The 26,632-nt window shown below is 40.3% G+C and overlaps 1 protein-coding gene across 1 annotated transcript; it reads right to left on the bottom strand.

Annotated features, from left to right (window-relative positions):
* Positions 1–261: 261 nt before the first annotated feature.
* On the bottom strand, positions 262–26,632 carry SLC16A10 (solute carrier family 16 (aromatic amino acid transporter), member 10). Its single transcript, XM_010008388.1, has 6 exons — positions 26,566–26,632; positions 25,302–25,446; positions 21,958–22,396; positions 3,692–3,835; positions 1,293–1,521; positions 262–497 (listed from the first exon to the last, which is right to left on the bottom strand). The coding sequence occupies exons 1-6, from the start codon at positions 26,630–26,632 to the stop codon at positions 262–264; spliced, it is 1,260 nt and encodes a 419-aa protein (XP_010006690.1).

Below are 26,632 nucleotides of genomic sequence, written 5' to 3'. Positions count from 1 at the left end.
AATATTCTCTTCACACACAGAATCACTATACACAAACACACCAACACTACAAAACTTCAAATACCTTGAAAATGTGGCTTGAAATCCAACTCGGCCACTCATCAAAAAAAGTTCAAAGGTATAAAAGATTGTTATAGCAGTTTTGCCATTTGAGCAATAGTTCAGAACTTCTCCACTATCATATAGTATCTTCAGCCAAAAAGTACCAGTCTAGCTAGCTTCAGCAGGGAGGGGGTGGGGCTGGTAGAGGAAAAGCAAGCATCAAACCCCAGACTCTGTTTCTTTGATTGGCTTTTGTGTAGTGTCTGACACCAAAGTGTTCTCGTTTTCCAGCATTTTCTCAGTAGTTTCTCCATCAACGGGCTTGGCTCTTGCTTTTAGCTTCTGTCGCTCATGGACCCAGGGGATGAAACACAAGATAGCACCACCAATAAGAGGAGGGACTCCAGCCAGGTAGAACGCCACGTCGTACGTGCCGAGGTGATCCCGCAGGAGGCCTGGGAGGACACAACATCATCTCTGATCAATAGTGGGGACCCAGCAACCTACAGAAGAGTCCTCTCTTTGGATTCCAAAACTTTAGAGCTAGCACAGATTATCACTACCACCAATCTGACTACCTGATGGCCAAATCTAGGTATATATGGGCAGAAAGGGATTCCAGAATTCACTAAGAACTCCCCAAGTACCAAAGAACTCAGCATGTCACCACTTGACTGATTGGTTACCATCCCTCCATAAAAACATGCACCATAGTCCCCATAGGAAAGCTGCTCTTTTTAGCTTCTCCAGCCCTTGACTCTTCATGGAATCACAGAATGGTTTGGTTTGGAAGGGACCTTCAAGATGCCCTGTGAGAGGACAAGGAATGGGTATAAGTTGGAACATAGGAAGTTCTACCTCAACAGGTGGAATGGGTATAAGTTGGAACATAGGAAGTTCCACCTCAACAGGGGGAGAAACTTCTTTACTATGAGGGTGACAGAGCCCTGGGACAGGCTGCCCAGAAAGGTTGTGGAGTCTCCTTCTCTGGAGACTTTGAGGACCCACCTGGACACGTTCCTGTGTGACCTGCCCTGGGTGTTCCTGCTCTGGCAGGGGAGGTGGACTAGATGATCTCTGGAGGCCCCTTCCAGCCCCGACCATTCTGTGATTCTATGATTCTCTGGAGCACATGCTGAGAAAGCTGACATGGTAAGTGAACTGCAAGTGGTGCAGGAATGGAAACCATGTCCACAGAGTCATGCAACCACAGGAGCATATTCACAGCTACAGACCAGGTCTGTACTTACCTGCAATGGGTGGACCAACTGTCATAGGCACTGACATGAATCCCAGTAGAAATCCTATGGCCTGGGAGACATCCTGAGCCCCAACAAGCTCAAAGGCAATAGGAGCCATAATGCAAATGAAGCAGCCATCAAACAGGCCCATGAAGAGACAGACAGCAATGAGACCTCCGAAGACATGGCACAGGGGGATCATCATGGACATCAGGCCAATAAAGAAGAATGAGGCCACCTAAACAGGACCAAGGGAAAAATTTAAGCGTGTTACATCAAATAAGCAAAGATCAAGGGAACAGAAGAGTTTTGGTACATTTCTAGTGAATTATCTGCCTGTACATACTTAAAAATGAAGAGAAGCAGTCTCTGGGGGTTACCAGCACCAAAAGTTACACACCAAGATAAACCAAACACACAGAACTCATGACATGCCAAGAGATTCAACTGCCCATTTCACAAGTTTTCCAAATGCATTTCTAATCAACTCTCCTGCTAAAACACTATAATTAGACTCCTCACTGCTGCATTTTAAGTTTAAAAAAAAAATATCTATTTTATGAGTGATTGCTTCAAGGTGCTTATTTTTCCATATACAGGTATCTTTCCATATTCCTGTATCCATGCATACTAACAAGGATTTTATATTATAATCTTAGTTTAAGATGATTATTTGCTTGTTTAAAATTAAAGGAATGAAACAGTGTCTTTCAGCAAAATTAAGAAAATAAAAAAGGTAAGAATTTTGCTTGTGCACCATCCCTGTGCCAGGACACAAAACCAATGTCCCACCTTAATGCACAAACACATTTTCTAATCGAGACACAGGAATTATGCATTGGTCACTTGTAGGATACTAAAGAAATACAAGGTCACTTAAAACCTACTAGACATCACCTTTTTTTTTTTTTTTTAAATGGATAAGCAACATCACATAAATTACTTCATTAGGAGGAGTCTTGAATCATAGAATCAGAGTGGTTTGTGTTGGAAGGGATCTTAAAGACCACCTAGTTCCAACCCCAACCTGAACACACTGTGGGAAGGCACCAAGCACCCAGCTTTGTTCAAGCCTGCAATGAATGACAATGTCTCCTTCCTAAACATAGTCCCCTGATCTGTGTTTTAGCAGCCAGCTTAAAACAGGAGAGTTAACAGTATGAACTGTTGGACAAGACAATCCAGACTAATTCTTCAGGTGAACAGTCGCTTTCTTTCACAAATACTTATTTGAAACAAGAGAGCTGGAGGTGCTGGGCCATGGCTTTGCAACATGGTTTTCCTGCTTAAAACCAGGGAACACCAACAGCACCCAGATGTATCTGGTTCATGCCTTGAATAAAAGGCCCTGGTTTTCAGTTCTAGCTATTCAAGGAAAAGAATATTAAAAGCTTGTAGTTTTTACTGCATTTGGTATTTTTGCTTTGTTGATGTGTAACATCTCAATGCTGCCTTTTCATTTTTTTATCTTAACATTGACTTTTCCTGAAAATAGAACAATAGGTGTTCAATCAATGCATGAATGAGATCCAGTCCCAGGCTCTATCATCATGAAGCCCAAATTTTTGTAACTATGGCAACAAATACTCCATCCTCAGAAAGGTAGTTCTTTCCTAAGGATGTTTGTTTTCAATCATGTAGTACAGACAATACCCATTAGATGTCTCCCTTGTTACTCATTTTAAAACAACAAAACAAGAACACCCACAGGTTGATAACATGCAAGTTACTAAATAAAGCTTTTCCAAAAATCTACACTAACATTGCTGCTTTCTCAGAAAAACAGTATTTATAAGTGTGGAGGGGAAAAAGTGTATATATCCTCCTTCATTCCTAAGCTTAATCATTTCTGGAAGCTGAGACTTTCTGCAAATTACCCACTGCATTCAGCAAAATCTCTTCAACTAAGCACCTCTTATTCCCTTGGCTTTACCTTGGACTATGCACAGAACATACTTGACACCAAATTATCACTTATCAAAGATCAAGAAAAGAGATCCCAAATCCTTCATACAGGGAACACAGAGAAAAACAAACAAAACAGAACAAAAAAAAAAAATCTTTCTGCAGCCATTATGAAATCATGAGATAAAAGAGGGAAAGCAGAATTTAGAGAATTCCCAGAGGTTTTCCCACTCACATACTAATAATTAGCAATTTCATTCCCAGCAAGTAGGGAGCAGACATGTTTCCTTAGCATTAAAAGAGGAAAAAAAAGAAAGAAATCAGATTCCTGAACTTTGTACCAAAGGTTCCAAGTATCAAACCACCATGCATTGACTTTCCTACAGTTTTTTTAATTCCTCAACTTCGAATCTCCAATCAGTTAATTCCACTTACTTAAAATAGTACCTGCAACCAAAGACTTCAGAACACTGTTTGTATATTTCTTCAGGGTAAAGGCATACCTGTAAATAAACTTTTTTTGCACCAGGAATATAATCTGCAACTCTGCCAAAGACCAGTCTGCCAACTCCTGAAGTAATACCCAGGCACAGCAGCAGCACTTCTTCTGGCACGTTGTCCCCGAATCTGTCTTTCACATGATTCATCTGGTTAAAGAGATGGTTGAGAAAAACAACTGGCTTTAGAACCAAAAGGAAGGTAATCCTTAGGAAACCTGGGTTAAACAGAGGTAATATGTGACTCTCAGACTTAAAAATACAGCTACAAATGTTCAGCTTGCTCTGCTTGTATACATTTTAGAATCAGTTTTGCACTGGCTTTATCAGTATGAACTGCAATACAATAAAATCAACCTGAAAACATGTCATTTTATTCACAATTAAGGAGCTTAATTCAGGAAAACAAAAAGGCTGCATCTATTACCAAGAAAACTGAAGAGATCCCAGGAGTTATTCTCCTCTACCACACTGAGTTTACTGGTCACAGGTCTAACACAGAACCCCAGAGGATGTCTGGAACAGGTCCCTGCCCTGGCTGGGGCAATGCTCTCGGGTCTGCAGGCACTGAGTGGTTACTGAGTCTCACCACAGCTCAGTTCTGTGCACTAAGACAGAGATAACACACCAAACTTTCAGGATAGCTCAGGGCAGGAGCAAGAAGCAGAGGGACAGAGAGTTGGAGAGGCTCCTCCAGGCTGCCTCAGCCTGCCATCCATCAGCATGACCTCCTGGGACAAGGAGGAAGAGGAGCAGGAACCACCGCAGGGTCAAACACAGCAGCACCACACGCTTCCAGGAGAGGGTGCAGCTCCAGCAGCAACGAGCTGGGCAAACTGCAGGCAAGATTTATCAGTCACCTAAAGAACTAAAGCAACTGACCAGCAGTCCCAGCACTACTGACCATCAACTACCCTGTGCTGAACTACCCCTGTCAGTAACTCCAGCCTTCTGGGTCATGTTAAAGAAAAAAGGAAAAATAAAAACCGTAAGACTGGCTTGATGGATTGTTTAGATCCTGTCTGGTTCCACCTTGCTTTTTGTTTGGCTGTGGGTTGTGTTTTGTTTTGTGTGTGTGTTTTGGTTTTTTTTAATCAACTAGGAAGACAAGAAGGTACCCACAGGAAGGACCTTCCTGCACAATCACTTTTTGAAACACACTTGGCAACACCAAATATGCCAAAGTAAGCATTAAAGGACAGAGGAATCATTGGCATAGTCCTGCCATCTCTGTGCTCATAACTAGCTCCAAACTAGCAACTGTGAAGTCTCATTGGTGTAAGGAAGCAAACAGAAAAACCTCTTTTTAAGGAAAGATGTAGTAAAAAGATTTGAAAGATAAGGTGGCCACAGGCTGACAGACAAAAGCTGCACACCAATTTGTGTTCTTAATTCTGATTATGTGATATCACTTGCAGCTAAAGAATCTTTATCCTCCCATCTATAAAACTGAAAAGCTCCGTTTTAGTAAATACTTCTAGAGTAAAATAGTCAAGATTCTTTCCTGGCCAGAGCATTAATACACAAACAGAGCCTTTTTTCCCCAACACAAACAGCATTTGCTGAGTGATGGCCATTTTTCTAAAGTATAAAATCAGCTGCACTTTGTTTACATGTCACAGAAAGTCCATTCACTCTAATAATAATTTGCCCAATATAATTGATTTTGTCAGAAAGGAAATAAAAAATAAGGCTTAGTGGCTTTGTTTTGGTTTTAAATAGTAACTTCTGGACTCAATTGAAGACAGATGCTTGCTCTTTCTATTTTTGAGGATTGTTTTTTTGCTCTTTAAGACACATTTGGGAACAGAATCTGATGAAATGTTTCTTCTGGAATGATATTTGAACATAAGATAACCTGTTCTATTTATTCTCTTTCTGTCAAAGGTGAGAAGAGGAAAAGCTGACAGTTTTCCCACCCCTACCTTTATGTACCTCTCAACACCTGCTGGCCCAGCCAGCAAAAGCAGTCAAGGTATTTTCTTTCCTTCTTTCCACCTGCTCCACTTCCATGTTTCTGCAGCCTCTTGCTTGTTTAACTAGCAGACCTGATTCATCCACTCCCTGGAGGCTTTTCAAGAGGTGAGATAAAGCTCTGTGTCTAGATAAGCATTAACCCTGCATCTGCAACTGAGTAACTGGCTGTCTCAAAGCAGAACTCTCAAGGGTAAAATGCTGCCTTCTCTTAGACCAAGGGGGGAAAATACTGGACTCAGTCAACTCCTTAAGTAGGAAGATAATCACTACTCATCTCTTATCTTCAAATATCTAAATTAGTATTTATTTTTTTAACTTTCACTCCTCTTAAACACATCATGACCTTAAAGAGAGCTTCCATCTCAATGTGAAGAGGAATTTCTTCCCCAGAGGGCAGGCACTGGGCAGTGGCACAGGCTGCCCAGGGAGCTTGTTCAGTCTCCTTCCTTGGAGCTTTTCCAGACCCAAGTGCACAAAGCCCTGAGCAACCTGGTCTGATCTCAGAGCTGACCTTCACATCCTCAGCATCACATTCAATCTCCAGTGATACAGTCACTAAGCAAGCTGTAAGTAACAGCAGTATTATTAACCAAATACCTGAAAATACAGTGATTCAGGATTAACTCAGTAACTTACACAAGTGCTATCTATTTATGTACTCAGAGACATTTCTTGTAACCCTAGGTTAAACATCTCTATCTATTTATGATGAAGCATCTTGCACTACATTCAGATTTCCACGGGTTTTTAATGGAAAATGCCAAAAAATGGGCAATTACTTGTTGACTTTCTCAGGCAGCATCCAGGCTGTGTTGCTGTGACTCCTCCAGCACCACCTGCAGCAGCCATAGGCAGTGATTGTCCTCTGGATTTTGCCTGTTCTCAGGAACTCAGCTAGCTCCTCACTCTCAGCAGAGCTCTGGGCCTGCTCAGTCACAGGTCTGATTTTTCCAAAGGTAGTAAAAGCCTGGAATTTAACCTGAGTCATGAGTACAAGATTTCCCAGACTAGCACAGTTTCTTTATGATTTCTTTAATTATTCTTTATGACTTTAAAATGAGTTAGCTTTGTACAATGCAGTTTTGCAAACCAGGACACAGACAATGGACAATATAACTGAATGCATCCCTGGCACCTGCATTTTATCCTGTAGCCTTGCTCTCTAGTACCAGGATAATGCAAACAAACACAGATCTTGTTGTCCAAGTTCTCATTGACCACTTGACAGTGGCTGGAATGTGTTCAGACACACCTCTCTTGGCTAACCTCTTTCCATTGAGTAAAGATCCTAATTTTTCAAAAGATCTTCCATTCAATGCAGATACATGGGAAGGACTTTTTCCAGGGTGAGAGGACAAGGGGTGATTGTTTTAAAATGGAGGAGAGGAGATTTAGGTTTAGGAAGAAATTCTTGAATGTGAGGGTGGTGAGAGCCTAGCCCAGGTTGCCCAGGGAAGCTGTGGCTGCCCCATCCCTGGCAGTGTTGAAGGGCAGGTTGGATGGGGCTTGGAGCAGCCTGGGCTGGTGGGAGGTGTCCCTGCCCATGCAGGGGGTTGGAACTGGATGATCTTTAAGTCCCCTTCCAACCCAGACCATTCTGTGATTTCAGCTACATTCATGCACTGAACAAAATACAAAGCACTCTGAGTAGAGCTCCAGTTTCTTTTTCCAAACACCAAAAACCTGGATCTGAAAGAAGTGAAAGTAATGAACTAGCAAGAAATAATTCTGTCAACTGCTTTCCTCCTGTGCATATTCCATTTTGGAGCTCCCAATAAAGTAAAGCTTTAGTAGGCCAAAGCAATGCACTCCCTGACTAGAAGGGATAGCCAACAGCAGTACATAACCTGGAAAAGTTCCAGCACATAAACCCCAGCATTTCCACGTCCAGATGCAAGGCCTGATGTCTGACACTGTCCTTACACTGGTTCTGCATGAAAAAAAGGGAACTTGTACAGAGTACTGCTGGTACCATTTATAAATTGGAGATATTATTCCTAACTACTCCAAATTAACAACTTTCTGAAAGAGCTGGGGGAGGTTCTTTTGATTTTTATTTTGCTTTCCCAGACAGGAAAAGAAAAATTATAGCCTACACAAACTGACTTTTCATTATTCATACTTTCCAGCAATGTGAGAGTTCTACAGAAATCCAGGGAAAATTGTGCAAAGTGGTGAGCCATGCCTGTAAGGAGCACACACAGAGCTTTTCATGAGGTGTCAGATGAGTATAAACACAAGCTGACAGGCATAAACTATGATCAGACACTGAGTCTATCATAGGGCTCATGGTATAGAATCTGCCTTCAGGTATAAGCACTTGAAGTATAAGCACTTGTACTATCCAGAGCTGTTTTAATAATCTTGATTTTTTTCAGTACTAATTGGCCCTCTTAGCCATGCAACAATTTTAAATCCAGACATCCAAAATAATTCTAGACTTGCATAATCTATGACATTTAGCCATTCATCTAGCCATGGCAATACCTCCATTGTCTGTCATTTTGATGATTACTACTGTTTGTTTGATTTTTCCCCAAGCTGTAAGTGCAAGAAAGGAAAAAAAAAAAAAAAGACAAAAACAAGTGCATGTCCAAGTAAGGGTATTAGGAACTGACAGGATACAAATAGAGTGAATACACATAGAAAAATTATGCTGGTGATCATCCTCACATCTACAACTAGATTTTTGAAAATTTCAGAAAACCAAAACTTCAGGTTTGTTTCACAAACATCTCCTGAGAAAAGCACAGCCCTAGTGATGGTGCCCAGATCTGTCTGTACTAGGAGTGCCATCACTCAGCAGCCTTCCTTCCATTCACATCTGCCACGTGCCTGAACCAGCCAGCCCCCCAAAGGCCTAAAGAAAAATATTATCTGTTGCCTTGATAAAGTTTATCAAGAACTTTGCAGTGAACTGTCCTGGAAAACTGAGAGTTTGAAAGGATGGGCTGAAAAACAGAGCATAAAGTAACTCTGATGACATCACTCCTTATTCCCTAACAGAACAACTTGCCACAAAAATGGGGTGGAGGGGGGAGTGGTGAGGGAGGGGAGAATAAAGCCTTGATAAAGTTTATCAAGAACTTTGCAGTGAACTGTCCTGGAAAACTGAGAGTTTGAAAGGATGGGCTGAAAAACAGAGCATAAAGTAACTCTGATGACATCACTCCTTATTCCCTAACAGAACAACTTGCCACAAAAATGGGGTGGAGGGGGGAGTGGTGAGGGAGGGGAGGAATAAAGCCAGATAAGTAAGAACTGAAGTGTTGCCTACACATGAAGGCAGAGTTAAAATGTCAAATAGCTTATCTTTTTTAAGCATTTTTTACAAATAGATTCTCATTTGTGACTACAGTCCAAAACTTACAGCATGAGTTCTATCCATGCCTTGTGGCCCTACAGCAGTGTTTCCTGGGCCCATCTTACTCTCAAAACTCAACTGGCAAGATGTCCAAAATAAGCAACTGTCAGCAAGTCCTGGAGAGTTACAGGGCAATCATCTTATCGTGAATTTCCAGAGTAAGAGCAGAAAAGGAAACCAGAGCTATTCATAAAGATCTAACAGGTAACATCATAAACTGAGTATTGACATAGATTTGGGGTTGGGAGGGGTGGAACAAGCACAAAGAAACAACAAAACCCAAACCCAAACAAATGAAAAAAACAACCCTAATTTCTCTCTATGGCATGGCAGGCAGCAAACCTTGAAAACAGGGCAAGGACAGATATAACAAGTCTTGGCATTGGCCAGTGTTATGAAGTTCTCTCAAACATAACTCACATGAGCCAGTCTGGAATACATAACTTAAACAGAACAACTGTAAAGATGGATGTTCAAGTGTTTGGGAAAAGCTGCTTTTAATTAGTCATTTGTTGCAAAATTGAATATGCCAGAGGCAGCTCCATAAAAACCTACACAAATCTACCACTATTTAAGTTTAATTAAGGATATGAACGATGCAATAGAGAATATACTTATTAAACTACATCCAATGATAAGTATTGCAGGTGCTGTACAGAAAACAACTGCAATTCACAATTATCTTAGCAACCTAGCATCTCAGTCAATAGTGTTAAATAAATATTAATAAATTCCATTAAAACATTATGAGGTAAATAATACTAAAAAAACATTACATGAAGTGAAACTCTGATGCAGAAAAGCAAGATGGAAGCACAGTCTGGCAACAGCTCTTTAGAAAGGGAACTGAAGGCTTAACAGATTAAGCTCCAGCATATTCTAATTATTCCATCATCCTGCAAAAGTAAGAGAACCTATCAATTCCTAACATGATGTGACCTTCACGTGCTGCTCAGGGCTTCGGCTGAATTATTATGGCCCATTTTGGATGTTACTCATTAAATACACAGACCATGTGTGCAGAGTCCAAAAGAAAGATCTGGCAACAAGCAGGAAGTGTCCTAAACATGACTTATAAAAAAAGATTTTAAAGGAAAAACTTCTGTACAGAAAGGGCTGAAAGGTGCTGCCCAGGAAAGTGGTGCCATCACCACCCCTGAACTTTAGTTTAAAAGTCCTTTAGATACAAGTGTTCAGGGACAAGGTTGAGCAGGGGGCTGGCAGAGCTGGGTTAGCAGAGTTAGGTTACAGCTTGGACTGGATGATCTTCCAGGTCTTTTCCAACCCAAACAATTCTAGGGAATGATTTGATGGATGTCTCAGTACAGTCACAAATACACACTTATTGTTAGAACTTGAAAACTAAGTTCTTGGCAAAACTCTGCTGCACATTTGCTTAAAAGCAACCTTATGACTGAAGGAAGCAACTTGCTGACATCACCACTTCCATTCTAGAAGTGTAATATAAGTAATTATTTTCAAATCATTGTGGCATTTAGTAATGTGATAAAGTGTTATCAGGTTATAAATTCTGTAATTACAACTGAGCATATTACATGCTACGCTATGATACCTAATGCACTGTGTTCTCTATCATATTCAATTAAGTTTCTAGTATGGTTTAACTTTATTTAGCATACTAAAGCAAAATGTTATTGCAAGTCTGCTGCTACACATCCAGTTTAGTCTTCCTCAGCTTTAAAAAAGAAAAAGAAAAACACATCTATTGTAGTATTTTGTCTAATGCTGATAATGCTTTGGCCTTGAATTCCAAAGAAATGAGGTTAAATTACATTAGTCTACTTAAAAATAAAAATAATAGAATACAGAGAAGGGGAATGTAACAGCATATGCTATTTTTTAAAAAAAATGTGCAAATATATGTTAACAAAAGCATTTTGCTTTTTAACTTAAGAACTGTTAGTAGTTACACTTATTTCAGTTCAATACCTAATTTTCTTCCTTTTTTTTGCCCGAATTGGACATTACTGGAAATATTACATCAGTTTTATAGAAAGCATATATTTAGCTCCTGAAAATTCAGTTCAGCAAAAGTTGAAGGTAAGCTTTCAGTTGATTAAATGGGAAGACAAGAGGAATAAACTGTGTGTGAACCAATTAAGTGAAGTTACAAGTGGAAAAAAGAAAGGGTTAACACCATTTTAATTTTAAAAAGGCAAGACCATTATTAGGATGTTATATTAGCTACAGTGTTTACACAAAATAATGTCATCTCTCTGCTAATCTTAAATGTCTGGCCTTAGCCAGGTAATCTTCCTAACCAATTAAAAGAAAGCAATTATTTCAGAGGCAGTTCAGAGGCCTGACCCTGATGCTCCAAGTTGCCCTCTGGGGAGGAGCTGCTTATGCTTTGAACTACAAGGACTAGTCAGTCAAACTAAAGGTCTTCAAGAAAAGTGAGGTGAGTACTCCTTGAAAAACGTTTTGAAAGACAGCTAGGAGACTGATTCCAGGTCTCTGGAATATGCCCTGCTGACAAACGTTGTAGGAGAGAGCTCATGTTCTGTCACTGCTCAGCAAGGAAAGTGGCAAAGGCAAAGAGAAACACTGGAAGCTGGAAAAAGATCAGAATGAAAAAAAAAAAACAACACCAAAACCAACAGTGCTTATTTGCATCAGTGAAAGGAATTATCCAGGAACAATAACGATTTTTCAAAAGGATGGTTTCCATTTTACAAACACTACTACCTCAGGTTTTCCACCTCCCCAGCAGAATTGGCAGCAAGATCACCAGACAAGATTGTGCAGCTCACTGGTGTGAAAAGAAACCAGCTTTTTGCAGAAGCCCCTTCTAGAATTTACTAACAAAGACTGTATTTCTTACCTATCTTGAAGAGCAACAACACGATAAGCAACTAAATTTGAGTTAACTGTTTAATAAAAGAGATTTCTTCATCTACCTACACGTTACAACACTACTGTCATCTTCCAAGAAAGCTGGACTTCCTTACTGCACAACAGAATCTGAGCTACTTCTATCAACTCTCTCAGGATTAGACTCCTTAAACCACAGGATTTAGGGAAGCAAAATCAAAACACAGATTCACAAACCTTTATTCAGCTGCCATATAATTTTTAGGGCATCCATGACACATTGATATTAGAGATCTACTTATGGGTATGGTCAGAATCACCTCAGCTCTGACAGAGCTGGGTGAAGTGTCTGTCTCATTCTACTGGGAAACAGGGAAAAAAAACCACTCTCAAGAGTCTCAATTCTAGATGGAAGTCCCAGGTACACTGCCAAATATCTACCAGATCAGGACCCAGAGAAATTGCATTAACTAGTCATATTTTCATTTAAAAAACAATAAAAAGAGACAATTATAGTCTTCCCTCCTCTCACAGAGATATAGCCCTGACTCAGGATATATTTATGTTGTTTTCTTTCCTGCCTGGAGCAATCCAAAACCACCTCTCCCTTTTCCTAGAATACATTCTGCTCAGTAGTAATGACAATTTTAAAGTCAATCATCAGAAAAGAACCTGAAAAATAGCTCACACCTTGGCAATTACTGGCAGTCAAGTGGAAAGAGCTAGAGTCCAGGATTTATTCAAAGGAAAAAACAAAATACAAGGAAAAAGATTCACAAGTCTGAACAGGATTTAAAAAGCAAGGAGCATTTCTATGCAGCTCTTCCTGAAGCAGAATATGGACACAAGAACTGGTCTGTAGATGAGTGAAGGGAAGTTCCTAGTTTAATTTTGGTGATCAGTTTTCTTTACTCTGTAAAAACCAGGAAAAATAATCAACTGTGATCACAGGCTTCTGGGCTCTTTTGGAGCTTGAAGAGTTTAGTTGAGGTCAAGATCCTTCAAGCATCCAAAGACAAGATGCTGAGCTTACCATTAAAATAGCACATTTAAATTAAGCAAAACCAAAATCAAAACAACCCAATTCAATCTGAATTTGACCTATATGCTCCATTTGCTATTAGAAGAGTTTGTACTATGCAAGGGTCCATCAAGCAGTGTGTTGGGAGACTGATGCAAAGGAAATCATGATATAACTCAGACCTTTCCCCTTGCTACTATGGCACAGACCTGAGGAAGACTGCTTTGCTCTTTCCCTTTGACATCACCTTATTGTTTCTACCACAGCATACCTGCTACCTAAAATATTTTTTTATTTTAATTTACTTTTACTTCTAAAAATACAGAAAACATTAGTTTTATTCTTTTCAGTTTCTATTGTTTCTGTACTTAGGATTTTTATTCTCCCGTATTCATCTGGAAAACACATTTTAAATATGTTTTCATAACAATAACAAGTATAAGGTAGGAAATAATTTCTTTCTTCCCCCCCAAATGTCAAAAGTGGACAATGTAGCTGAGAATAAATACTGACAGATCAACATTAAGGGATACTGGGAAAGAAATAGGTGCACAGGATAATTACAGAAGCGGATAAAGGGCGAAAATTTCACTAACCTGAGCAAACTGCAGCAGATGTTGAGATCTGAAGGGAGATAAATGCAAAGATTAGAAAGGCAAGTAAAGCATGAGGAGACACTGAAGGTTTGGGGTCTCAGAGATACATGTGCTTTATCACTTCATTGGACCTTTATGAAAACAGCACCTTGTTAGTCTTCCATTGGAGACAGAAATATGGTAGATTAAGCGGAATGAGAAAGGTATTAGTGCTAAAATGGACAACTATGCCTACAGCTCTAAACTGTTTAGATTATCTACTGTATAGAGAAATAAGTGTTGGACACACAGTTACATGTTAGTACTGGACGTAATTTAAAAGATACTACCCTATCATTCCAAAACAGAGAAAGAGCAGGTTCTGGGAAATAAAAGACGTCATAGAGAAATGACTGATGTAGCAGAACTGAAGACATGAACAGCTTTCTTGAGCAGCAGCCCATAAAAGCAAGTGAATGCAGTGATGGAGGCTGATTTCTTTCTAGTTGGACTAAAAAAATCCAGACATACCAGTTAGATATTAAACATTATTTTACACCACATTTTAAAAGTAGCAAATTCATGAGATAACACAAGTGGTTCAAAAAACAGAGAGAGTACTTACCTTACAACAACTGAGTTTGTTCAAGATGTGCCATCTGTGTGCACTTTACTGTGGCTGTGCATGAGTTTATAGGTTTAAGCTCAGAGATTTCTGGTTACTGGAGCCCATACAGCACAACAACACACTTTCCATCCTGCTCTCAGACAAAGGACAGAATTGGTATCTGTGCTTCTGTTTGTCTGCAATGTGGAGTCCAGGGGCACAGGACTTAAAGGGAGGAGAAAGATGCAAGAGTAGGACTGTGCACACAGAATGCATAGCCTGAAGACCTTCATTTACTGCAGGGTCTCTAACTCCTTTCTACCATGGCTCCTGCACATCCCACTGCAGAGAACAGAAAGCAACTACCCCCATCTTTGCAGAGATGGCCACCCTTGCAAGGGCCACAACCAAAACTCTGGTTTCTCAGATGAGGCATCAATCTAGAGATGTCACATCTGGCAATATTTGGAGAACATGACATTAGTAAGCAGGGCTTGAAGAGTTACAAAAAGATTTGTAAGCCATGTTATGGATGATGACCAGGGTCATGTTAAGCAGAACAGCAGCTGCTGCTGTGAGTTTCATCCTGACTATCCCATAGCTTGTCCAGGTACAGCAGCTCAGATCTGCTTGGAGAAGCTTGGATGGTTTCTGTACCCTTCATATTCCCCAATATAATTATTCTTCATGACCCAGAGCTTTTGCTGGGGAAGGGTGCAGTGTAAAAGTGGAAAATGGCTACTTTTCTGAAGGGATGGAATAAAGAGACTGTTTTGTCCTGGATAAATAAGGCCTTTTAGAAACTGAGCATATGGAAATGAATACAGTTTTCAAAGTATGTAACAGGAATTTCAAATAAGTTCCTAGAAAAACTGGGTACAGATGATCTCATGAGAGCTTGGCTCTTCACTTCTCCAAGTTGCACAGGAAGACAGTTTTTACTGGCCCATGTTCTAGGGGGAAAAAGCTTCACATACTGAATTTGCACAGCAGAATCTGATCTCATAATGACAAAAACAAGGCACATCACTAATACTGAGTGCAAAATGGGTAGAGCCAAGTCAAAATAGCTGGCTGGTAAGGAACAAAGCTGAAGGACAACTCACCCCAGTCCAAGTTAAGAAGGCAATCAAAGGAGATAAAACACTTGTAGAATAGTTAGATCACATGCAGACAAGAATCTTACACTACAAAGGGGAAGGAGAGAATCAGATCAGCAAGATCTCCAGACAACAATAGGAACAAAAATGGATTTTCCAGCAAAAGATAGGAAGTCTAGACCAGCAGACAGCACTATCTTTTTGTCTAAGGACAGACGATGTGGGCACAGCACTAGACCCCACAACTTCAAAACAACAAACACAGAAGATCTGGAGTCAGACTAAGCCACAGAGAGGACAGACTAATACTTATCTGTCTGGTTTTGTGATGCTGCCTGGCAAATGAGCTTGTTATTATGTGTTTAGAAGTTCTTGTGACTGACAAAGTACTTTACGGAGATTCCAACCATCCCCTCCCAGGAATAAAAATGTGTGTCTTGTTAAGATGGTGAAGATTATGAACACAGTTAAGCTTCCATCTGAGAAGCAGATGCCTACATGAATTAGCCTTTAAGCATCCATCATCTGTTCTGATAAGAAATATCTGAAATACTTTGCTTGAAGGCTTCTCTATGCAGCAGAAGGACCCTGACCTCTCTCTCTGATAACAGCAAATACAATTGCAAAATTGTCCAGGGCTACATTTAAGCCCAGAGATTGTCTAGAGAACAGATTCATAAGTTCTAAAAGACAGTTTACATTCTGAGGGCACTGTATCTGTTGCTACAACCAGTGAGTTTCCCCCAGTGAACTCGTTGCCCTGGATGTCAAAAGGAGATTCTTCAGACACTTAAACTCTTCTAGAATTTCAAGAAGGCAACAGCATATATATTAAAAATACCTGCCTGTGGAACAGGCTAAGCCTTCAACAGCCCACATGTGATCACAGATGTAGCCTGGCATGTGGCACAAGGTACACTGGTGTTTTGATCTGCAAGTCTGAACAGGCTCTAGAACTTACTGCAAGAGCGATACACCTTTGCAAATGTGGAAGGAGGCCACCATAAACTTCATTGTGCCAAGGGAAAAGGTTTGACTTCCAAGAGTTTAAAAAGCTTATTGAGCTTTTCAGTCAGGCCTCCAAATATTTCACTACTACATATGTTCTGTAGAGAAGATCTGTCTGCATTAGCTACATCAAAGACCTGGTTTACAACCCTCCAAGCTGTCAGTAATGGAAGTGACAAGGGCTCTGGCCCTGTTGATGGTTTTAACCTCACACCAGCTAAGGAACTGCACAGATGTGGTAATGGAATTGCTGAGTTCTGAAAGCTCAGACATAAGACTGTCTCTCAACTACATTTAACTTCAGTTTGCAGCTGAAAAGGTTTCCACAAAACTGTGATTTTTTTTTTAAATGAAAGCAAGTAATTTCCTGTTCTCCAGGAAACTTCCTATTGTAAAAGAGATCATTGGAAGGACAGCTGAAAGACCATGGGAGGTAATGAACAGGAAACAAACTGAACTGGAAGAATTATCCAGATGAAAGAGAGCCCAAGATGACTAGGTAAGCTGGGTAAGCGTGACCCAAACTCTCAGTGGGCCCAGTGGTCTCCAAAGAGTAACACAGCAAGGCAGTCCATCCATCACAGCTGCTTGTGGGCTGAGCAGAGCAGGGGATTGCTGGCCTCAAAACTGCTTGTCAACACTGGCACTTCTACCCAGCCCTTCCTAAGGTCTACAGAAACAGAAGGTGGCTGAACTGGTTTCCTTCATGCAACACAGAACACCACAGGGAGCAAGGAACCTCCTTGGAATTCTTTCAAACACAGTGGTTTTCAAACAGCAAAGCACAGCACCTCAGAGGACATAAACACCACAGGAAACAGCTACACAGTGTCTGCTGAATAAGGCTGGCTGCCAGCAGAGGCTAACCTTGGCTTCACTGGAACAAAGCTTCCCCCAGAAGCTGCAAAGGCAGCTTGCCAGCAGAGCCTGAGGATCTCCTATTTTCTAAGAAGCCAGCAGAGCCCAGGAGTTGGTACCTAACAATGGTCCTGAGGCTGCTGTATGTTTTGAAACATCTTCTAGCTGCCCAGCTGCTTGGAAGCCTCTTTACTTTACAATACAGATGATGAAAGTCTTAGAGCACTGAGTCCAAGATGATGTTTTGTTTCACAGTGTTGGCTTCTGGAATCTGAAGAAGTATCTATTTTTTTCCAAACTTTAAGTTTGCAGTTTCACTCCCCTGTTCCTTGGAAGTCCAGCTGAGCTGGTATGTGCAGATTCAGAGAATAATGAGATACTGAATCTTCAGTACCTGTCTGTGGAGGAGAATAAATCCAGTACTTAAACCTGTCTCCCAAGACAGATTTTCCTCATGGAAGTTGCTAGAAAAAAATGGCCAGGCACACATCATTTTTTCCTGTCCTAAACATGATGCACGGACACACAACACATATACTCCACAGAGCTACTGCTAACCAAAAATCTCTACATATGCAAGTAATAATGGAATATGAACATGGATAAGCATCAAAAGGAGAAGTCAGATTTACACAGTAAATTAAAAAATAGACAGCAAAGCAGGTTGAGAAATATAGAAATATATTTTTCCTGAGCTATTCTGTATTTTAAGAGCACAGTCAGTGTTATGGTAATTTCACATTACCAGTCAATTAATGGGTAACTCTGTCTACAAGCTTGTAACCATATTTAAACAATAAGCCTAATTTTCAAATAGATCTGACCATTCTTTAAGAACACATATTTCTTTATTTTAATAAGATCTAGAAGAGGTAATTTTTTAAATGGTAGGAGAGAACAGCACTAAATGTTTAACATGAGACTGTGATTCCTGAAAAACAGAAGTTCTGTTTTTATTATCAACAACAAGCAGAAGACAAGCAGCAGCAGAGAGACTAGGGACACTTTTTTCATATATATTTAATATTCAAACATACTTACTATTTCTTTGTGAGACAGTACTGATTTAAAACAACTTGGAAAGAGTATTTTACATTAATCTGACAGATTTCTGTTGTGGCCTCACAATTCAAATCTGAATTGACTGAACTAGTTTATTTGGGTATTTGTCTATTTTAGAGAGGCATCAAGAGAAAAAGAACTCTCAATCACTGCAGCTTAGACTGGATTTAAAGCTGAGAGGAATAACAGCATTTGATTTAGTAACCCTAAGAACTATCAGTTTGCTATTCAACAATCTGAATTAATAGTAAAATAAAGAGTAAAAAACCTATTTTTAGTATTACTCCCAATCCAATTCCCCAAAATCATATGGAAGGGAACACCTACAAATGGAATTTAACACCAATTAAACTGGGATAAGAAAAGCTCTCTTGTTGATACTCTCCTGCAAGAGCCCAGAGGAATATGATGCCTGTTTCCCATGCAGCTGATATCTGCCAGTTAGGGACTGGTAACTCTTGCCAGCTCCTAAGTAGGAATCCTATCTGGCATGCCATATAAATTGGTTTGTTGATTAATTTTAGTTAGAGCTCTATGTACAGGTGTGTTTTCTCAGGGCACTTGCAGCCAGCATCCCATTCCAGCAGTCTGGCTCCTGCCAGCCATCCCCACCAGTGGGGAATCCCCAGATCTTTAGCATAACCAAAGCTGCCACTTGTCCAAGTGTGAGACTCCTTTTCCAGTACTGCCACAATTTAAATCATACAATATAGAATGGAACAACAGTAACTTTCCTTTGCAAAAGTTGAGGAGAATAATCTCTGCTTTGGTAGATGTACCAGCAATGTTTATTTTCTTACAGCCTTTGATTTATCTGCAAGTCCTTGTATGTACTTCTAGAAAGACATTAAAATGTGGCCTTTATCAAAAGCAGACACAACTAGGATAAAAACAGTCCAGAGCTATCTACTGGAGTTGAAGTATCTGTGCTGAAGGGCAGAATCCATGCTGCTCCTTCATAAACACCTTTTCACTTTCTCAGATACAGAAGAACCACAGAGACTTGGAGGCTTTAAACAGTCCCCCAGCAGACATCAGTGCCCACCAGCAATTAACGCCATGGTTCTTCACATGTGTTGTCATACAAATAAATACCTCTTTCAATTAAAATATTTTCCCTCCTATTTGGAATTGTTAAATTTGAGTCAGAGGGATGAGTGTTTCCTTAGCTCTAAAAGCAGACTTAAATTCAAGGAGTTAGGGTTCATGTAGAAATAATTACAGAAGTGATGGGTTTAGCTGCAAGAACACCTCATTCTTAGGCCCCAGGCAGCAAGTCTGTTAGTCCTACATCTGCATCCCCCAACCCAGCAACTTGAATTCCTGCTTCTGCCACAAAGGTTTCTGCTACTGAGGTTACATCCATCCTTGGTAACCACATACAAAATAACTGTAACACAGTCTTAAATATGATCTGCAGGTCGTATATTTATCTTGATGTTGAAGGTCTTTTCCAACCTTAAGTGATTCTGTATTAAACTCTTTTCACCCAGATGAAACATCTTATGCATTCTGGAAGTGGAAATACTGCCCTGTATGAAATTGAAGTCCTAGTTTTCCATTTCAACATCAGCAAAGCTAGTGATTATTTTATTAAACTATTTGTTTATCAAGCTTTCTGGAAGAGAAGTGAGCATTTACATAGTACTTAAGGGATCATATAAATAAGCAAATAGAAAGCTGAATTTCATGGTTCCTACACAGTCTCTTATCAGTCTAAAACACATTAAATTTTATTCCAGTTCACACCCAGTTCACACTGTTTCTTACTATCCCAATAATACTCACAGATCATAATTTAGTTTGGGCTTTAAATATTTCATAGAATGGTCAAGAGTCCTAAGTACATAACCCAAGTTCAGTAGTACTCCAGTCCTCCATGTATTCTTTGCACATATTGAAATGTACCTAAATTAAATTTTAGATAAAAATCTGAATCATAAATAACAGATGTTTTAAAAGATTGAAGAAAAAATCCAACATTTAACAAAGCTACCTGCAAAGCCAAGAATGAAAGTGAAGTTTCTTCTTTAGAATGGTTTTATTAAAAGTAGTTGAAGCTTTTTAAAAGATCTTTTTAAAGATCTTCCCCTCTAGTTTACAGGAGTATTTAGAGATTAGTAAATTAGAACAATAACTTTTGGGCTTCAAGAAGGGGTTTTGATAATAAGACTTAACAGTAAGGAGTTCCTAAGGACTGGTGAAGCTGCCCCTCTCAAAAGTGACACACAAAGCAAACTGACTACACCTGTGAAAGTTCTGTGTTATAAATAGTTAAACTTAATGGTTCCTCTGAATCTCTGAGGAAAACAAAAGCTGAAATTTAAATCTCTTGCTATATTTCTGAGGTAATATTTAAGATATTATATTCTAACTGTACTTTGGAATAGTTTTATTGTGCTATCAAACACTATATTAGAAACAGCCTTGATCAAGTTGTTTTCAAGCACTGGAGCTGTATTTCACAATCAAAATTTGTGCCAATCTGATATGAGGGGGAAAAGCACTCATCAGGAGTGAAAGTTCACTGTAAGAAGAAAAGTTATATTTAAAAATAAAGTATTATCCTCTGGCAGGTTGACTAGCTGCTTTAGTCCAATCTAGAAACAAGCAGCATTCATACAAGCATCTTAGTAAAAAAAAACACCAAACAAAAACCAAAACACAAGCTTTTTGTTAAACAAATGTATTTTAGAGGTTGTGACTGCTTTTATAGCCTTGTTCTTCAGTTCTCTGCAAGTGTTAATGATCATTTCCAGTCCACCCAACAGCTTTCTTTACAACACTTCCCTTCTCCTCTGAACAGTTTCATTTCAAAACATCACTTGCTGTTTCCCTGTGAGTTTTGAAGAGATGTCACAACAGCCTCACCACCCAATTGGACAGTGCTTTGAAATAGCTCAAGTGTGACAGAATGGGATCTGTGTGACTAAAAAATCAAGCAACAAGAACTAGCCACGAAGAAGAGTCAGTTTACAGCTGCTCAGAAACAAACCAGCCCACACCCTAAGATAATTCTTAAAATAAATACATGATGCAGAGTCAGTGATGTAACCAATGTCTTACCAGAAAGCAGCCACAGCACTTGCTCTATTGCACACAAACCCATGGGCTTTTAAGGAGCTGAAGATTTTTTGGCAGAATTCAAGACATTTATCATCATGAATCTCACTGTTCTATCATGGCTGAATAATAAATACAATCCTTCTTTTTTTCACAGTGGGTACTAGTTGTACTAGTCCATGATGGTATCTATCAAATATGTTGGAATTTGGGGATGTGTAATGGTATAAATAGAGCATCCCACTACAGGTTGTGGGGGTTGGGGTTTCCCTTTTCCTTTTCTCTTTCAAGCCTTTTGATTTGCTTCACTTCAGTTTAGACAGCACTAGCAGGAAGCCACTGAAAAATAATTCACCATTTACATAGGGCAACGAGTGCCAGCTGATGGACAGCTTCCCACCAGCAGAAACTAAAGTTCTGCCAGTTACTGTGGACAGCAATGAAACCAAACTTCAAGATCTTCAAGACCATCCAGTCCCACCCCCTGCATGGGCAGGGACACCTCCCACCAGCCCAGGCTGCTCCAAGCCCCATCCAACCTGCCCTTCAACACTGCCAGGGATGGGGCAGCCACAGCTTCCCTGGGCAACCTGGGCCAGGCTCTCACCACCCTCACACTCCACAATTCCCTCCTCATGTCTCACCTCAATCTCCCCTCCTCCAGTTTTCATCCATCCCCCCTTGTCCTCTCCCTCCCTGTCCTTGTCCCAAGCCCCTCCCCAGCTTTCCTGTAGGCTCCCTACACAACAGAAAATAGCTATAGTTTTAAATACATTATATATAGTAAGAAACATGCACTTACCAAGTGAACATAAGGCACAAAGTATCCAAAAAGTGCAGCTGGGATCCCAAAAGCCCAGATTCGGTAACTGGGAACTCTGAAAACTGAGAAATTGCAAATCTTTTTTTCCGGAGGAAATCTGAACTTCGCCTTCTTTCCTCCCTCCTTGTCTTTGGCATTGGAAACAAGGGGTTTGTAGGTAAAGCCAGCCAGGAAAAGGACAAACATGAGGATGCAGAGGACCCGCAGGGTGTTGTAGAGGCCAAGGGAGTCGAGGAGGAGCCTCAGGAGGAAGGGCAGAGACACAGTGAACAAGCTGCTGCCGGCGGTGACGATGCCGTTCACCAGGCCAAGGCGCTTCTTGAAATAGTGCCCCAGAATGACCAAGGAGGGCTGGTAGGCAAAGGAGCAGCCGCAGGCAAACAACACTCCGTAGGTGAAATACAGGGGTTCAATGGTGCTGTACCGCGAGAAGACATAAAAAAAATGTCATTAGTGTTATGGACAACACAATGCTCACGTTCACCCACTGTGTGCAAGACAGTTTTTCAATTAACGGAAGAGAAGCTACATCAAAAAAAAGATGCTGCATCAATAAAAGAAGATGCATCAAAACAAGTGTGGCCAGACAGAAGTGGATTCTGTCCCTCTGCTCTGGTGAGACCCGCACCTGGAGAACTGTGTCCAGCTCTGGAGCCCTCAGCACAGGAGAGACATGGAGCTATTGAAAAGGGTCCAGAGAAGGCCACAAAGATGATCCCTGGGCTGGAGCAGCTCTGCTCTGGAGCCAGGCTGGGAGAGTTGGGGTGTTCAGCCTGGAGAAGAGAAGGCTCCAGGGAGACCTTAGAGCACCTTCCAGACATGAGGAGAAAATTCTGGAGTGAGGGTGGTGAGAGCCTGGCCCAGGTTGCCCAGGGAAGCTGTGGCTGCCCCATCCCTGGCAGGTCCCTTCCAACCCAAACCTTCCTGTGATTCTATGATTTTCTGCACTCTGGTGAAGGAGGCAACCTGTGAGAAATGGTTTTAGAAGATCTGAGGTGGCACATGCTGATTTATTTATTTAATACTATGTTTTCAAAGAACCACAGTTAACACCTGCTTTTACAGCAGTTGTAGAAAACTATTAAACCTGTTAGCAGACATACTAACTTTTTTCCCCCCAAAGAGTATGAATGCTTTCTGTGGTGCTCCTACCCACCAGCATCCCACCAAAACACACTCTGCGTCTTCCCATGCAGTTACAGACATTCTTAGGAGAAAGTATTTGACTCACAAAGGTCTGACACCAGGAGCTCTGGTTTTGTATGTTCTTGTGAAAAATAATCTGTGTAACATATTGTTGCTTTCCACATTGAACTAACAGTTTTTCTGAAACTGATTATACCCAAGGTAAGCCAGGAGAAAGAACATAAGGGGGAGAGACTGATTACCTTTATCAATGGAAATATAAAAATATATAAACAGAAGTTACAAAATGGGAGAAGGAACCTAACAGAAGGAACAGAGAAGTTCTGCTTCCCTCTGCAGATTCATTCAGAGTCTGTAGCATGACACACAGTAAAATATTTCCTGCCTTACAAATTATTTTACATCTCCACTTCCTAAGAGATAAAATTTATATTAAGAAATCAGTATGTAACAAAAGCAGTAAATCATATTTACATTTATCTGCTGTACAATACTTTGCTTTTATAGCATTGACTTTTATATCTGAACTATCCTCCCTCAATTAACTGATAACATCAGAGGAATAAATCATTTTAGTGTAAGTAACATAAATGAAACACCAAGAGCACCCATTAACATGGCATGTACTCCAACAAGAATTTACCTCTTCTCTCAAAGTGCTCCTCAAATTCTAAACCAAAATTCAAATCAACTAAAATATTTTTAAAGCCTTTACAAAGTAACTTCCTTTTGCACGTCTCTTCTGTGCCCTTGTTCCACTGGATACCAGGGAAACACAAAGATTACATCATTTTGTTCAAAGGAAGAAAACAGCTTTCCTTTATCAAGAGGCTTAATTTATAATGAGACTATTTTAGTATTCATCCCATGAGACACCCTTGGGAAGCAAGGAGGAAGACTTTTCCAAGATGCATTCCTTTAGCTTTTACCTCTCATGTGGTAACAAGCCTCCTAAAATACATATCAGGAAGTGGTAAGTTTTTGTTGTTTCCTTTAATAAAATTAATTAAGCAAAATATTTGCACTTGGATTAACAAAAAAATAAAACTCAGAAACTTGCTCAACTAACAAGAAAAGAAAGCTCTCCTTTTCCCTATAAATGTTATTCTGAGAATAAATATAAAAATTAGTCTCTATACCCAAGACAGAAGTATTTTTCTTCTGTTCCTGTATTTATCCCTGGCAGGTCCACATGAGGGGACACATGCCCAAACCAGCCACATAGCTCAGGTAAGTGCCACACAGTGTGGCCAGTCACTCAGCTCCATCCACCTGGCGCAGAGCAGAGGCACAGAAAACATCTTCACAAGCCAGTCTGGATTGGTATTTTTGTTTATGTAGGAAACTTCTCAATTTTGCTTTATGTTCCTGTACTTATTTTGCTAAGGGTGGGAAAAGCAAACTGAGAACTAGAAATAACTGCCTTATTTTCCTGCTATTTCCTACCTTATCTTCACTAACCAATTTCTATTGATGACTAGAGTAAGTGAATTTCCTTTTTCCTCATCTTCTACTGTGCCTCTGCAACGAGTCATCTGTTCTTAAATTTCTTAGGACTCATTCTGCAAAATTTACAGAAATATACAAAATTAAGTGTAATCTAGAGGGAAAAAAAAGCCTCAAATACTATTCAGACCTTTTTCAGTAACACAAGAACCAAGATTTTCTCCATTAAGACAATTATCCCCAAGTAGCTGTCCTTGTAGCAAGATTTTCACTATCTTGGTGACTGGCAATTGGACCAGTAAGAAGAGAAGAAAACATCAAGTTTGACTAAACCATGAACACCTTTCCTGGAGGTGCAGGGGAGTAAGAAGCAATGTTTATGTCCTGCCAGCACCAGCAGACATCGACAAAGCATGCAAGAACTTCTCCAGGACAGCGCTCTTGATCTGAGAGCATTAGTCTTGCTGTTGATACATTTACACACAGTGGTTCCTGTTAAGCAGGGAGTGCTCTCATGCTGCTATATTGTATTTTTTCAACTACTTTTGAAGTTGAAAGTACCATTTGGTTTTTCCATGAGTCATAGTTTGAAAGACAAAGTCAAAAATGAAATTAAACAAGGTTTCTACTCTAACAGCATATCAAGTAGTACTGCTTACTCCTGAATATTCTGTTGATAGGACCATATAAAACTGATAAAAGACTTTGAATGGAAAGAAAATATTTTTTACCTTACAAAAGAACTTGAAAGGAGTCCAACAAATCCTACTGCAGCTCCAATAACAGCTACTTTTCGACAACCAAACAGGTCTGTGAATATGCTGACTATGGGAGAGCAGAAGAAGACCATTCCCATAGAGAGAGAGTTCACCCATGCTGCAGAAGAGAAAAAATTAGCATTTTAGAAGACAAATTATTTCAGATTTCACTGCATATTTGTTTGAGTTCAGCAACATAAAATCACAGATAAAAAGGAAACAATTAAGCAACTATTAAAAAATATTTAAAGACATTGAAAAATATTTTTACCTAACATGGTAAAAGTTAAAAGCTTGGCCAAATATATAGTCAACTAATTTAGACTATCAGCTCTACTGCAAACAGCTACAGAAATTATTACTTTTCCTCTTTTTTTTTTTTTTAACACAAGTATTCCTCCAGTGATTAACCTAGTAGTCAAGCTGATAACTAGGCCATTAAAGATACCTTTGAGGCTTCTTATCCATTCTTCTATCAATTAGCACACTCCACTTGCTTTAATTCTAGATTCATAGAATCATTAAAGTTGGAAAAGACCTCTGTCCTGGTGTGAGCCAGGCTGAGGTGCTCCACAGTTATCAGTCTTAGTAGGAACACTCTGCTGCTAGTTAAAAAAAAAGCTTATGGGGGGGGGATGAAAAAAAAAATAAATATATATGTGTGTGTGTGTGTGTGTGTATATATGGAAAAGGAAAATTGGCTTCATCCTGGCTCAAACCAGGACATCCTCTAAGACTGAGTCCAACCATCAACCCAACACCACCATGCCAACTAAATCATGTCCCAAAACGCCACATCTACATGTTTTTTTAACACCTCCAGGGATGGTGACTCCACCATGTCCCTAGGCAGCCTGTTCCAGTGCCTGACCACTCCTGCAGTAAAGAAAATGCTTTCTAATATCCAGTCTAAACCTCCCCTGGCACAACTTGACCCCGTTTCCTCTTGTTCTATCACTGACTTGGAGAAGAGCCTAACCTCCACCTCCCTACAACCTCCTTTCAGGAGCTGCAGAGGGCAATGAGGTCTCCCCTCAGCCTCCTCTTCTCCAGACTAAACACCCCCAGCTCCCTCAGCCTCTCCTCATCAGACCTGTTCTTCAGACCCCTCATCAGCCTGGTTGCGCTTCTCTGCACCCTCTCCAGCCACTCCATGTCCTTCCTATCCTGCAGTGCCCAGAACTTCCACCAGTGCTGGACGTGAAGCCCCACCAGTGCCAGGACAGGGCACCATCACCTCCCTGGCTCCTGCTGGACACACCATTCCTGATCCAGGCCAGGATGGGATTGGTGTCCTTGCCCAT

This window comes from Chaetura pelagica, unplaced genomic scaffold (assembly GCF_000747805.2).
Source record: "Chaetura pelagica isolate M959 unplaced genomic scaffold, ChaPel_1.0 scaffold62, whole genome shotgun sequence".
In the NCBI taxonomy this organism is placed as follows: domain Eukaryota; kingdom Metazoa; phylum Chordata; class Aves; order Apodiformes; family Apodidae; genus Chaetura; species Chaetura pelagica.
The sequence above is the reverse complement of the archived record's forward strand: the minus strand, read 5'-3'. Positions and strand labels throughout refer to the sequence as shown.